The following is a 15955-nucleotide window of genomic DNA, read 5'->3' as shown; positions in this document are numbered from 1 at the left end:
GCTCTGAAGGGGGAAGTGAGTACTGAGCAGTACTCAAGACGGGACAACACAAGTGACTTGAAGAGTACAACCATTGTGATGGGATCCCTGGATTTGAAAGTTCTCGTAATCCATCCTATCATTTTTCTGGCTGTCGCAAAATTTGCTTGGTTATGCTCCCTAAACGTTAGGTCGTCAGACATTATTATTCCCAAATCCTTTACATGCTGTTTTCCTACTATGGGTACATTTGATTGTGTTTTATACCCTGTATTATGTTTAAGGTCCTCATTTTTACCGTATCTGAGTACCTGGAATTTATCACTGTTAAACATCATGTTATTTTCTGATGCCCAGTCGAAAACTTTATTAATATCAGCTTGAAGTTTTCCAATGTCTTCAGCTGAGATAATTTTCATACTGATTTTTGTGTCATCTGCAAAGGATGATACGAAGTTGTGACTTGTATTTTTGTCTATATCTGATATGAGAATAAGGAAAAGCAGCGGTGCAAGGACTGTACCCTGAGGTACAGAGCTTTTAACTACACTTGGACTAGATTTTATATGGTTGACCGTTACTCGCTGAGTCCTGTTTGACAGAAAACTGAGTATCCAGCGTCCTACTTTACCAGTTATTCCCATTGACTTCATTTTGTGTGTTATCATGCCATGGTCACATTTATCGAAAGCCTTTGCGAAGTCCGTGTATATCACATCAGCATTCTGTTTTTCTTCTAATGCCTCCGTGACTTTGTCGTAGTGCTCAAGTAGCTGTGAGAGGCACGATCTTCCCGCTCGAAATCCATGTTGGCCTGGGTTGTGAAGGTCATTGGTCTCCATGAAATTGGTGACCTGACTCCTGATCACTCTCTCAAATACTTTTATTATGTGCGATGTTAGTGCAACTGGTCTATAATTCTTTGCCAATGCTTTGCTCCCTCCCTTGTGTAGAGTGGCTATGTCTGCTACTTTAAGTACATCTGGTATCTCCCCCATGTCCAAGCTCTTCCTCCACACTGTACTGAGTGCCTGTGCTATCGGCACCTTGCATTTCTTTATAAATATTGAATTCCATGAGTCTGGACCTGGGGCCGAGTGCATGGGCATGTTTTCAATTTCTCTTTCAAAATTTAGTGCGCTCGTGTTTATATCAGTTATATTTACAGGGGTTTGAATATCCCGCATAAAGAAATTGTCTGGATCTTCCACTTTCATGTTGTTTATTGGAGTGCTAAACATGTCCTCATACTGCTTTTTTAGGATTTCACTAATTTCTTTGTCATCCTCCGTGTATGAACCTTCACTTGTACGAATAGGTCCAATACTGGCAGTGGTTTTTGCTTTTGATTTCGCATATGAGAAGAAATATTTTGGATTTTTCTTTATTTCCTGAATGGCTTTCTGTTCTAACTGCCTTTCTTCAGTTTCATATGAGTGTTTCAATTTCCGCTCGATTTTTTCAATCTCCCTATTTAAATTATTCCTTCTTTGACGGGAAATTCGTGTCTGCATAAGCAGTTCCGATATTTTTTTCCTGCGTTTATAGTGTCTGCGTTCTCTTTCTACGTTGGATCTCTTTCTGGCTTTCCTCAAAGGAACATGTTTCAGACAGACTTGATACGCTTCCGAAGTCAGTTTTTCTATTCCTTCTTAGGGGACACTAAAGCCCCGAAATCATCTCAAGATAACCTCAAGATGATGGCAGTGATTACAACGGTGAAGTTATAGCGCTTTGGTACATATTTTGGGTAGTACACGATACAGTGCGAGTATGAAGCACTAGGTAGAAAGCAATGAGGATGAAATTAGTTACTCTTTGGTGTTACTTTTGAATAAGGTGTAGGTTGGACAGCTTTTTCATTCGTTAGGGAGTGAGTTCCATAGACTAGGTTCCTTTATTTGCATAGAGTTTTTACACAGATTAAGTTTGACTCTGGGGATATCAAAGAGAGATTTATTTCTGGTGTGGTGATAATGGGTCCTATTACATCTGTCCAGGAAGAGAGTCAGATCAGGATTTGCATCTAGGAACAAGGTTTTTGTATATGTAAATGGAACAAGAGAATGTTTGGAGCTAGTTATGTTTAGCATGTTGATGGATTTAAACAGGGGGGGGGGTGTTGTCTGAAAGCAGAGTTTGTTTTTGTTCTGATAGCAAATTTTTGTTGGGCGATGATGGACTTCAGGTAGTTTGCAGCGGTTGAACCCCTTGAACAGATACTGTCAGTATTCTCCGATACCTTCGGTAACAGATACCTTTCTCAGATTTGGACATTTTCTTACTGAAGTGAACATACTCTGCCTAAATAAAATAGAAACAAGAAACCAGTAACACTTAGTAGGCCCAGCCATAGGCTTAAGCAGCACAGGAATATCCCTGCAAACAAAATCTTCCGGTCTTGTATTTACAGACTGTGGTCATTGAGTTGTTTTCCTTCTTATGGGCACCGGTTTTGTGCCCAGTGACCTTGCCCTGTAAGCTTGTCCAGCTCCCAAGCCTCCGGCCCTCAGTATCCTATTCGTTTTATGGCCATTTAGTGATGGAGCTCTTTACTCAGGGTTCAGAAAAAAAAATTATTACTTATTCAACATGAACAACTAATGAACTTTCGTTCAAGTGGCGCATCTTTTCCGCTGGCAAATGTGGTAGGTAGAGCTTCCCTGAGGTTCCTCTGATTCATCTTTTCGGAGGTTTTCTTCCTCTCGGATTCCCCTTGGGGGGTTTGGGAGGCCTTGGCCTGTGCCTCTGGTGACATCCGGTTTCTACTCTGTGTTGGTTTTGGTGCCTTCCTGGCTGGCAGTCTCCTTTGATGGCTGGTTTGTGTGGGCTCCCGGCCAGGCTGCATGTTTGCTAGCCAGGGTTCTAGTTCTTTTCCAGTTTGTCAGGTTCAGATTCCTGGTGAATTGGCGAAGTAGGTTCCTTCTCAAGTTCGGACTTGTGCGGGATTCATGGACTGTGTCCCTCTCTTTGTCGGTTGCTGGGTCACCGGCTTTCTCTTCGGGTTTTCGGGATTCAGTGCCATAGCACCTTCCCATTCCTGCGCTCGATGTATTCATGGATGCCTCGTCTCTCAGCTGGGGCTTTGTGATCAGCGCTCACCAGGGCGGCTGAGACGTTAGGCTCTGTCCTTCCATAGGGCTCCCAGCACAGAGTGGGTGTTTGTGGCTGTGTAGCTGGCATTGCAGCAGAATCAGTTTCCTTGAGACACTCTGATCCAGCTCCATTTGGATTGCACCCCTGTGGTTCATTGACTCAACCGTGGGGGGAGTATGCAGGCTGTGTATCTTTGGGGCTGGTCGCTTCAGGTACCTCTTCTGCTAAGTTCTTGGGGTTTTGCTTTCTGCGCCATTCATATTCTGGGAGTGTCCACCATCCTGGCAGATGGTCTGTCGCACTTCATTCCCTTTTCCATGGAGTGGACGGTCGACACCGCCTCCTTCCTTTGGCTTTGTCAGAAGGTCGGGCAGCACTCCTAAGACCCGTACCTCTAGACCAGTACTCGTAAGTACAGGTCTAGAAGTCCACCACCTACAGGTCCACCTAGAGTTCTACCATTGTACGTGGCGCCGTTCTATGATTGCAAAGCCTTCGCATTAGACGCTTTCTGGCAGGACTGGTTGCGGTGGGGGTTCCTGTACCTTTATCCCCCAGTCCAGCTGTTGCTTCGGGTTCTGTTTCAGCTTGAATCCTATCGGGGAGGCTGCTTCTCCTGGCTCAAATGGTGGCCGGCCTAGTCTTGGTTTCAGGTGCTGTTTGCTCGGTGTCTGAACCCAGGAGTCTTTCTGTGGCAGCTCCTCTTTCAGCAGTTCGGGCCAGTGGGTACCTTGCTGGTTCAACTTGTTCTTTCCCTTCTCGTGTCTGGTTTTTCTGATGCAGGTGTATCGCCACTTGTATGATGATTGGGTTGCATCTCTGATGGTGCCCCATCTGTGGTCTTCGTCTCGGCGACAGTATGAAATCTCTAGGTGGTCTTTCTGCCTCGGGGAAGGGTGGAAATGCTAACAAGCTGGCGTGCTAGTTGGATGACAGTTTGCTTGTTTGTTTTAGGGGGAGTTCTTTGGTTCAGTTCAAACGTAGGTTGCAATTTTTACGAGTTAGGGGTATGTATTGGTTCACTTATCTTTCTGGGTGCCCTCCCCAGTTAGTGGCAGACACGACAGTGTAACGAATGATTGTCACGTTGTTTGGTTGATTAGATACATAGAGTTTACTGGTTTTGATATTAGTAGTCTTGGTTACATCAGTCGGTTGTTGGCAGTGTTGTAGAAGTTAAGACGAAGCCTGGAGCAGAGCAGAGAGCAGAGTGAGGCCGGAGTCACGGAGCACGATGCGGGACAAGAGCGTGGAAGCTCGATGCGGCCGGAGTCTGGCTGTCTGCTCTGTGTCGAAGCTGAAACGTCTTGGGGTTGGTTGGAACTGTACACACTGAATGCTACATTCTTGAGGTTGAATGTTTTTAGTAACTCTCAAGCGTCTGTACTGATGTTAATTGAACCACTGTTGAAATTATACTGATGATTACTTGTTGTTTTTAGATTTAACTACTCAAAACGAAATGTCCATGTAGCACGGGCTATAGTGAGCCTTTAATGATTACTCGATTCTCAATTGCTTATATAATTGGACCACACCTCACCTAATAGGTTGGAAAGAGTGTTGCTGTAATTAGGGAAGAGGTATTAATTGTAATTGGTGGATTACGGGACTTAACAAATCCATCTCATTAAGCTAATGAGAGTTTGGTGCGGGTATATTATTGGCATAATATACTCTCTACACAAACCCCCCTCCCAGATGTATTTTTCCCCTGGGATGAAGGGAAAAATACTCGATCAAGGAACCTGGTTTGTCAGTGAATTGTACGCCCTGCTCACATTGTACGCCCTGCTCGCATTTTACACCCTGCTCACATTGTACGCCCTGCTCGCATTGTACGCCCTGCTCACATTGTATGCCCTGCTCACATTGTACGCCCTGCTCGCATTGTACGCCCTGCTCACATTGTACGCCCTGCTCGCATAGTATAACCCTCGAAGTTGACTTCCTCCTCTTCGCTGATGTCATCTAACTGGCGTTATAGGTTGGGAGGTCGCACAGGATCATCCGTTGTTGTAGGATCAGGTGGTGGTGCTGCTCCTAACTGGGGTTGTAGAGGGAGAGGTCGCACAAGATCATCCGTCGTCATAGAATCAGGTGGTGGTGCTGCTAGTAACTGCAGTCAAAAAGTGTACTCACCTAGTTGTACTCACCTAGTTGTGCTTGCGTGGGTTGATCTCTGGCTCTTTGGTCCCGCCTCTCAACTGTCAATCAACAGGTAATTACCTAAGTGTAGTTACAGGATGAGAGCTACGCTCGTGGTGTCCCGTCTTCCCAGCACTCTTTGTCATCTAACGCTTTGAAACTACTGACGGTCTTGTCCTCCACCACCTTCTCACTTAACTTGTTCCAACCGTCTACCACTCTATTTGCGAAGGTGAATTTTCTTATATTTCTTCGGCATCTGTGTTTAGCTAGTTTAAATCTATGACCTCTTGTTCTTGAAGTGCCAGGTCTCAGGAAATCTTCCCTGTCGATTTTATCAATTCCTGTTACTATTTTGTATGTAGTGATCATATCACCTTTTTTTTCTTCTGTCTTCTAGTTTTGGCATGTTTAATGCTTCCAACCTCTCCTCGTAGCTCTTGCCCTTCAGTTCTGGGAGCCACTTCGTAGCATGTCTTTGCACCTTTTCCAGTTTGTTGATGTGCTTCTTAAGATATGGGCACCACACAACAGCTGCATATTCTAGCTTTGGCCTAACAAAAGTCATGAACAATTTCTTTAGTATATCGCCATCCATGTATTTAAATGCAATTCTGAAGTTAGAAAGCATCGCATAGGCTCCTTGCACAATATTCTTTATGTGGTCCTCAGGTGATAGTTTTCTATCTAGAACCACCCCTAGATCTCTTTCTTTATCAGAATTCTTTAAAGATTTCTCACATAATATATAGGTTGTATGGGGTCTATGTTCTCCTATTCCACATTCCATAACATGACATTTATTAACATTAAATTCCATTTGCCAGGTGGTGCTCCATATACTTATTTTGTCCAGGTCTTCTTGAAGGGCATGACAATCATCTAAATTTCTTATCCTTCCTATTATCTTAGCATCATCAGCAAACATGTTCATATAATTCTGTATACCAACTGGTAGATCATTTATGTACACAATAAACATCACTGGTGCAAGAACTGAACCCTGTGGTACTCCACTTGTGACATTTCTCCATTCCGATACATTGCCTCTGATTACTGCCCTCATTTTTCTATCAGTCAGAAAATTTTTCATCCATGATAGAAGCTTACCTGTCACCCCTCCAATATTTTCCAGTTTCCAGAACAACCTCTTATGTGGAACTCTGTCAAAGCCTTTTTTAGGTCCAGATAGATGCAGTCAACCCAACCATCTCTTTCTTGTAATATCTCTGTGGCTCGATCATAGAAACTGAGTAAATTCGATACACAGGATCTTCCAGATCGAAAACCATACTGTCTGTCTGATATTATATCATTTCTCTCCAGGTGTTCTACCCATTTAGTTTTGATTAGCTTTTCCAATACTTTCACTATTACACTTGTCAATGATACAGGTCTATAATTGAGGGGGTCTTCCCTGCTGCCACTTTTGTAGATTGGAACTATGTTAGCCTGTTTCCACACGTCTGCTACGATTCCTGTACACAGGGATGCCCGAAAGATCAGGTGAAGTGGAATGCTGAGCTCAGATGCACATTCTCTCAGAACCCATGGTGAAACGCCATCTGGGCCAGCTGCTTTGTTCTTCCCGAGCTCCTTTAGCATATTTTCCACTTCATCTCTAGACACCTCTATCCGCTCTATGTTGTTCTCTGGAATTCTTATTGTGTCTGGTTCTCTGAAGATTTCATTTTGTACAAACACACTTTGGAACTTTTCATTTAATGTTTCACACATTTCCTTTTCATTTTCCATGAATCTGTTTCCCATTTTCAACCTCTGGATATTATCCTTTACCTGCAATTTGTTGTTTATGAATTTGTAGAATAGGCCTGGTTCTGTTTTACATTTATCTGCTATCCCTTTTTCAAAATTTCTTTCTGCCTCTCTCCTTACTGCTGTATAGTTGTTTCTCGCATCTTTGTATCGTTGGTATGTTTGGGGGTTTGGCCTCTTCCTATACTGATTCCATTTTTGTGTCTTTTGGTCTCTTGCCCTCTCACAATTTGTACAGGTTCCTGAGCCTATTGGGCTCTATCATATCTACACTTGAAACTGTGTATGGAGTCAGCCTCCACCACATCACTGCGTAATGCATTCCATTTGTCAACCACTCTGACACTAAAAAAGTTCTTTCTAATATCTCTGTGGCTCATTTGGGCACTCAGTTTCCACCTGTGTCCCCTAGTGCGTGTGCCCCTTGTGTTAAACAGCCTGTCTTTATCAACCCTGTCAATTCCCTTGAGGATCTTGAATGTGGTGATCATGTCCCCCCTAAGTGTATGACATCATCAGCGAATGTGTTTCTGGAGGAATGTCTGGGGCAACGTTACAGTGTGCTGGTTTTAGGCAATCGATGGAGATATTTTCCGGCTTGCCTTGGCGTTCGATGGTGAAGAACTTTGGTGAAGAACTGTAGAGGGCGTTGGACAACGTCGATTCTAACATGTGTTCAGTTGTGTGGCGCTCATGAAGTACATATGTAGCACGTGTTGTCAGTTGGCGTGGTGGTGGTGGCCGAATGCTTGTCATGGCCGCCCATAATTTCTGGATAAAAGTGGGGGTCCAGGGGTGTTACGAGTGGCATCAGAGTTATATTTGCTGCAGATCAGGGTCTTCTGTAGGGCCTTGCTGATAATAAAATAGTCCATCTGGGCTGGGTTTTGCCTGACCTGGTTTATGGTGGGTTGAGGGAGTTCATCGGCTATAATGTTGTTAGTCCCTTTGACATGGCTGATATCCAAGGTAAATTGGGAGATAAATCCCAGGTGATGGGCTACTCAAGGAGAGTGAGAATCACCTTGTCCATCAGTGTATACGTGAGGGGGTTAGTGATCTGTGAGGATGTAGAATTCTTGCTCGTCAGGGAAGTGCCAGAATTATTGGATGGCTGCGTAGAAGGCAAGCAGTTTCCTATCGAAAGTGCTGTTCTTCTCTTCAGTGGGTGACGGGCCCTCTGAAAAGAATGCAATTGGGTGCCATATTCCTTTACTGAGCTGTTGTAGTATAGCATCAGTACCTGTGTTGAAAGCATAAATAGAGAGATTGTTGGTAGCTTCAGACACTGGGTGTGCGAGCAAGGTTAATTCCACCAGCATGCATTTTATGTCGGTGAATGCTGTCTTTGCTTGGGAATGAGAACCAGGGCGTGGGTTCCACACGTATGGACAGACATAACTTTGGCAGCACGTAAGTCCAAAGCAGGAGATCAGGTTGGTTTGATCAGAAGGGGAAGGGAATACACTAGGTGCTGCACCTGTGTCAACAAGGAAACGGTGTTTCATTATGACATCAGATATGTAGTGTAGTGTTTGAAATGGCGGGGTTACTGGCCCGTTAGCAGTCCCTGCCGAAGTAGTTTCCCAACCAGGAACATGGAGCCCTATAGTTGTGGGCTTGGTATCCGAACCTCTGGTGATAAGAACAAAGTTCTCCTCAGTGTCCTTGTGGTCGTCTAGGGTCTGATGCTGGATTCTCATGGTACATCCTTCCTGGCAAAAGAAATGTTGGTTTTGGAGGATGTTGAGTTGTTGGGTGTCTAGTCTGCTGTGTATCACTGAGGTGAAACATCGTAGTGTTATCAGACGTCGTATAAAGCTGGTCTGCCAGTGTAACCAGCTGTACTAATGGGGGTATCGTCATCCATACTGAATAGGGCTGCTTGAATGTGTTTTAGACAGAGTTGTATCCAGGGTGATCACACAATCTCGCTGGGGGCTGGGCCAGATGCAGTATGCATTACATACTGAATATGCTGCAGAAGCTGGGCTGGTATTTTGTCTGCTAACTTTTTGTCAGCAAGGAGTTGATCCCATTGTTTAATGTGGTGTTTTATTGCTGCCTGTAGAAGAACAGCCTTCATTGTGGTGTACATCCTGGTGTGTAGTGATGGGGCATAGATGACAGTGAAGGCCTCTGTGGGAAGTGTTGGCAGGGTACAGGCATATCGGGGGTTGTACATATGTATGTATCAGTTGTAATTTCATGGTGGTCGAAAATAGCCTCCATCTGTATGAACCAAAATTTTGGTTCATCTGCGTTGTATACTGGAAACCCGGTGGATAAATCCATGACAAAGTTCTAGTTACCTTTTGTTTGTGACTAGGTGTTCTTTTCACTCACTGGGTCACCAATGTAACGTACGATTATGTTATGTTGTTTGGTTGATTAGATACAAGGAGGTGAAGAGAATGAATTAAGGGATACTCATAACATGCAACACAATCAGGAAGAGCATTGATAAACTAAAAGACTCAAAAGCCCAAGGTGTGGATGGATTTCAATCCAAAATCGTAAAGGAACTGGCAAATGTACTATGCATACCACTAAAACTCCTTTTCAGAAAATCCCTGGACTAAGGGATAGTTCCCCTGGATTGGAAATCTCCAAATGTTACCCCCCATTTTCAAAAAAGACACAACGTTTTTCTTAAATTACATCATTATGGAGTCATCACTCCCTCCCATATATTCAGTCTTACGTTAGTGACAGGCTCTAGTATATTTATGTGAATGATTCCATTTCTCCCACCCTGCCCATTAACATTGGTGTTCCACAAGGCAGCATACTTGGCCCTCTCCTCTTTCTCATCTACATTAATGACCTTCCAAATGCCTCTTAACACCTCAACCCAATTTTATTTGCTGATGACACAACCTTTATTTTCTCCAGTCCTAACCATCTTACTCTGAATGATACAGTGAATACTGAACTAAATAAAGTCCATCTTTGGCTAACTGCTAACAAACTCACCCTTAATGAGTGAGTTTGTTCTACTACCCAAAATCATCTACGTCTTCTAATTACTCAACACAAATCTGCTATTAGAACAATAACAAACTCTGGCCCCAGACAGCACTCGGCACCGTTACTTAAATCTTTGAATATGTTAGATATAAAGTCACTGCACATCCTCTTAAGGGACTCTATTATTTAAAATTCTGAACTGTAATGTCAATCCTGACCTAAAACGCTTCCTAGAAGGTTGTAACAGAACCCATGAGCACCACACCAGAAACAAAATACCTATTTGATATTCCAAGAGTGTGACTTAACCCAATTAGAAATGCTCTGCAAATCAAGGGACCCAGAATGTGGAATGACCTTCCCAATCACGTCTAAGGCTGTACCTCTCTCAACCAGTTTAAGAGAAAAACTAAGTACTACCTAATAAACTCTAGATAACCTACCTTACCTCCTAAATGTCAACCCATGTCTTGCTATTTTCTAACAATACTGTTTGTTGACCAACTTGTATAAATACTGATTTCTGCCATTTTTTTTTCTTCCTCCCTTTTTCAACTCAATTTATGCTTTGATCTCAATTAGTATTAAGTTTTAGTCTTAAGTGTTTTTTCCCACACCTTGCCCAAAATGCTGTGCATATTAGTGGCTTTAGGCATTGTATGTACTAGCTTTATCTATAATTCCAACATTATGTTTGTAACTCATCTTGTATGTATGTACTTTTACCTGAATAAACATTTGATTTGATTTGTTCACTTCTAGGTGTCTTGTTGGGAATATGGAGTCCATGGCTTGTGAAAGGTGTATGGTTCTTGTATGGTTCTTGCCTCAGTGGTTTCATTATACAGAGTCTCTCTTAAAGTTTAGAACAAGCTGGGAAAAGTAGTTCTGTATTTCCTGGTAAATCATGGCATAAAAGGGGGTCTGGTCTCTGGATTATTTAATCTCTGGTTATATAACCTGGAGACACGGAAAAGAAATTGATTATTCAACCAGAGTTAAGTTTCAAATCAGCTTGGATAATCTAAAATACATTACAATGAACTGTACCTATATAAACACAAAGTTTCCTTGGGATGACTAAAAATAGCTTCATGATCAATTTATCATCATAACAGATCCTCGCTACAAGCAGCATCTGGGATGTCCATCATCAAACCTCTCCAGCTCCTGGCCTCGCAGCTCTGCATATTTGGTAGGTAATAATAATACTTTGCAGTATTATAAATAGTACAAGTATCAGTCAATCTTCCATACATGATATACAGTTGAAAAAACAATTATAACTGTAATTTTATTAATTTGCTTTTATATTTTATTTGTTAATTACCTGTATGACATTTATGTATTAACCACACTCTACATATTAGTGGCTTTATATAATGTACATTTATTATCTGTGAATTCTCCACTGTATCATGTATGAATTTGTATACAAATAAAATAATAATAATAACAAATATTTTTATTATTATTATTATTATTATTATTATTATTATTATTATTATTATTATTATTATTATTATTATTATTATTATTATTATTATCCTCTAATCTTCCTGAGGAGCTTTTCCAGATCCATTTTAAACTGCATTACTGCCCTGGCTTTTACAGTTTCAGTGTTTATTTTTGTAGCAATATATTGCATTTTAGGTGTTAACCCTTTTGCTATATATCCTGGTTATAGGAAACAATGGGCCTAGTGCTTGGGGGAAAAAATCTAATTAGTACTGTACTGTATTGTTAAAATGCATTCCTGATCACAGACAAAAATAAGACACCCTGGCTGTAGTGGAACGGAGAAAACTTACAATAACATTACTTACTCATGTTCGCTCCTACAGTGAGCATCCCTGAGAGGTCACGTGGGAAATTCAAATTGCAGGAATTGCCGCAAATATATTTGTCACTAATCTACTTGTTCACTATTTTTCTGGGGGGAGCCTCTTCGGCTCCCCGGAGCTTATTCAGGCTGATATGCTAATGTCAGACTTTGGCATCAGTCATGTGAATGGAGTTCTATGGGCCTACCGGGGACCACAAGCCAGAACCTGGCCCCCTCAGAGAGGCAAGGGGGGCAATGGCCTATAGAAACCCCCGTGTGGTTGGAAGCATTCTATGTCTGCCATCGACCGGGTCAGGCACCCAGAAAAGTAAGTGTCCCAAAACAAACCCCTATTCTGGTGAAAATTGCTACCACAAGCCAAACAAGTTTATAGAACTCCCCTAAAAGAAACGAGCAAACGATCATGACATCACACGTCGCCGTGCCGCTGTCTGCGCAGCTACTCTCTCCCCGGGAGGGGGAAGGGGGAAGGGGGAGCCCCAGACCTACAGCGCCGGCTATCCACCATCAGTTCTTCGGCTGATGCTAGAGGCTGAGGTCGTGTGCTCCGGCTCCGGTGATTGTTTCAGCACTGTACCTAGAGTGTGGTGACTGTCTTCTAGGTGCTGTGTGAGCCGGAAGTGATTCTCCAGTACTCAGGCTGCATGTGCCAAGGGTTTCCTTCCCTAGGTGCCCTGTAAGTACTTGGGTTCTGCCCCTGCTAGGCCGTTTACTGCTTGGTTTTCAGCTCTTTGTGTGTTGGGGTGTTCTGTCTCCCTTGTTTGCCTTAAGGTAAGGGGCAGGTTGCACTGGTGGGGCACAGGGTACTGCGCAGCTTGTTTTCACCAATCATGGCGGCCGGCTCTGTTCCACCTGGGTACAATGTCCTCTTGCGAGGTTTTCTTTTTTCTTTTTGTTTGTCTGCCTGGTGGGGGAGTCTGCCTTCGTTCTTGCCTCCTGTGTCCCCTGTGTACTGAGTGTTCTTCCTTCTTCTGGTGCTTTCCCCTGCTAGGTCCCCGTGAGTGTGCATGTCCCGAGGGTTCAGTTCTCAGAAGGTTGTTTGGTAGACTTGAAGTGCCACTTGCCTGCAGTGTATGGCGTCATCTGTCATCGCGCCGCTGTCTACGCAGCCCCCAGACCTACCGCACCGGCGATCCACACCCCAGTTCTTGAGGCTGATGCTATCGGCTCGGTTGTGTGCTCTGGCTCCAGTATTTTTGCGGCCCTGTGCCTTGTGTGTGGCTGCTGTACTCCAGGGGTGTGAGAGCCCGGAGTTATTCCTCAGTACTCGGGCTGCATGCGCCTAGGGTTCCCTTCCCTAGGTGCCTTGTAAGTACTGCCCTTGGAGCTTGGGGTTACCTTTCACAAGTTCCTCGGGGGTCTCCCTCTGTGTGTTTGTTTTACTGCTCAGTTTCTCGGCCGCTCTTTGGGTACTTGGGGGTTTTGTCTCCCCTAGTTTACCTTAAGGTAAGAGGCAGTTTTTGCACTGCTAAGGGGCGCAGGGTGCTGTCCAGCTAGTTGTCACCTATCACAGTGGCTGGCTCTGTCCCTTGGGGTACGTTGTCCTCTTGCAGGGTTTTGTTTTTATTTTTATTTTTGCCTTGGTGGGGGTTCTGCCCTATTTGTCACTGGTTTTTGGCCTCACCTTGATACTTGGTGGTTTCCCCTGCTTTGTCTCCGTGAGTGTACACATCCCTAGGGTTCAGCCTTAGACAGTTTGTTTGGTAGTTTTGGGTGCTGGTTAGCAGTACCCTGCCTGGGTTTACCTGAGTGTGAGTCCTCTTCAAGTAAACGCTCAGGACCCTGGGAATCCCCTAGGGGACGCGTGGGTCCGATGGATGTGACCCCGGGTTCCCCCCTCGTTTCATGCGAGCTTGAGGGTTGTTCGGTCCCCTTGTCTCAGGGCGACCCTCACTGTTTTTGCCTCCGTCATGCAGCCTGTTGGGTCGGTGACACTTTCGACCCTGAGTCCTGTGAGTATTGTTGCTTGCTGGTGACTCAGTTTAACCAATCAATGGATGATAATCTTCGGGTACAGGCTGCGCAGGCATTGCATTCTAGGTTTCAGTTGTTGCAACGTGCTAGGTTGGTTGCTCACCCGGATGCCCCGCGGCTGCCCCGTTTTGCTCATAGGAACCTGGACTTGGGGGTGGGGGTCGCTTCAACCCTGGTTCAGTCCGCACCTCCTAGTCCTTCCCCACCTGTTGTTTGTTCTGGTCCCCCTCCCCAGCTTCCAGCCCCGAAACGTCTGAGGATTTCGGAGTCGGGGCAGGGGTTAGTTGGTCTTGAGACTCGGGCAACCTCGGGGGATGCCCCTTCCGGTGTTGCGACGGAGGCATTCGAGTCTCCTCCCCTGGCCGAAACCTCTGGGTCTGACCAGTAAGCCTCATTCTATCCGGCTTCTACGGCTGTGCCGGCCTTGTCTAGTGGGGTCGGTGCTTGGGGGGAGGACTCGGCCCCGGGTCCTGCTGAAGAGGACCCTGGGGCTGGGGAGGGGCTGACTTGGGGGCCTTGGGCTCCGCTGCACCCCACCTGAGTTTTTCTACCCTCTGAGCGGGGCTTACTGTTACAAGGAGTGTTTTTTTTCCTCCCTCTGCGTACGAGTGAGATTTGGTGTCTGCCCCTCCCCTGGTTCGGTTCCGTGTTCCCCCTGGTGCTTCGGTTCCGTCTTTCCGGAAGTTTTTGGCTTATTGCATCCAACCTGCTGCAGTGCGGGTGGTCCTTGCGGCAAACTTCCTGTGTGACCCGGATTATGCCTCGGCAATGGATCCCTCGGCTTTCAAGTTTGGGACTTCGTTCCCTTTCTGGCTCTGTTACGAGGTTCCGGAGTCGTCCTGGCTGGCGGACTGTCCTGTCTTTGCCTTGGAGGCTTGGCACTCCTTCTGCCATTCCTACACGTTTGAGTGGCGGGAGGCTTCGACGGTGCTTCAGGTTTTCCTGGGGGGCGACCTTGAGCACCTCAATGAGTGCTTGTTTGCTCCTGCCCTTCCCTGGGATGTTGGTGTCGTTCAGCTCCGTGTGCAGGTTCCCCTCCTTTCGGCGGTGCAGGTGGCGGAGGACTTGTGCTCTCGGGACCTTTTGGTTGCGGCCTTGCGCTTCTTTTCCTTCCTGGAGCTGTCTTCTGACTGGCTCACGGAGGATGTGGGGGCACTTGGGGCTGTTCCTGGGTCTGGCGCCTTGGCCTCAGCGGCTCGCTCGTCGGCTGCCTTGCTGAAGCTTTTCGTGCTGATCTTGCAGGATGTGGCGGCTCTGCTTCCTGGCAGATGGTGCTTGCCTCCTTTGTGGAATCTGCTTGGGCCTTGGCTCTTAGGATGTCTTCCCTTTTTTGGCCTCTCTTGTTTGAGGCTTCAGCCTTTGCGCAGTTTATTCAGGCTGCTTCGGTTTCTTGCTGTCCTATGTCGGACTTGCTGGTTCTCCGGGGGTTCCATGGTGGGCCTTCCCGGAAGGGTTGTGCCAAGGCTCGGGGTTCCTCTTGTCGTGTTAGGTCACTGGTGTCAGGTTCGGGTTCGGCTCCTCCTTCGGACCCCGCCTTCGTTTGGTCGGCGCGGTGTTTGCTCTGTGCGAGGTTCTGGGTCTCATAAGAGGTGCCGGCCCTTTCGCGGTTCGCCCCATTGACGGGGCGAGGGGGGGTAGGCTTGCGCTGTTCACTCACGCCCGGTCCCACGATTTGTGGCTGTTTCGGGTCATTTCGCACAGCCCTTCGGTGGCATTGGGTTGCCCCTCCCCCAGTGGGGGGGTTAGGGGCTGGCGGTAAGGCTTCTTTCCCTGTGGTCTGTCAGGTCATCTTGGAGTGGGTTCACCTGGGCGTGGTCGAAACAACGACGTCCCTCAGATGGGTTTCCTGTCTGTTTCCAGTCCCGAAACGGGACTGCACGGACCTGTGGTTCATTCTGGACTTGTCCCGTGTGAACCTCTGGGTTCAATGCCCCTCCTTTCAGATGACCACGCCATCCCAGGTTTGGCTCCTGTTGGAGCCGGGTGCTTGGATGGTGTCCCTGGACCTCCGGGATGCTTATTGGCATGTCCTGGTTCATCCGGGGTTCAGGGACTGGCTCGGTTTTGTTGTGGGGCTTCATGCTTCTTACAATAACGTTGTCTTCCATTCGGTTTGAACCTGGCACCTCGCGTTTTCGCGCTCCTCACGTGGGTCGTGGTGACCCG

At 45.9% G+C, this 15955-nt stretch overlaps 2 protein-coding genes across 2 annotated transcripts in view; both read left to right on the top strand.

Moving 5' to 3' along the window:
* Positions 1–15955, top strand: part of Rpn1 (regulatory particle non-ATPase 1) — a 674509-nt gene that overhangs the window by 116848 nt on the left and 541706 nt on the right. The gene's annotated exons all lie outside the window — the stretch shown is intronic.
* LOC123754114 (zinc finger protein 704) overlaps positions 1–15955 on the top strand; it is a 40096-nt gene that overhangs the window by 14935 nt on the left and 9206 nt on the right. Inside the window, exon 3 of the mRNA XM_045736308.2 lies at positions 11088–11164. Within this exon, the coding sequence (XP_045592264.2) occupies positions 11088–11164 (77 nt within the window). The remainder of the gene's footprint in view (positions 1–11087; positions 11165–15955) is intronic.

Source organism: Procambarus clarkii, chromosome 6 (assembly GCF_040958095.1).
Source record: "Procambarus clarkii isolate CNS0578487 chromosome 6, FALCON_Pclarkii_2.0, whole genome shotgun sequence".
Lineage (NCBI taxonomy): Eukaryota > Metazoa > Arthropoda > Malacostraca > Decapoda > Cambaridae > Procambarus > Procambarus clarkii.
This window is presented reverse-complemented; position numbering and strand designations above follow the sequence as displayed.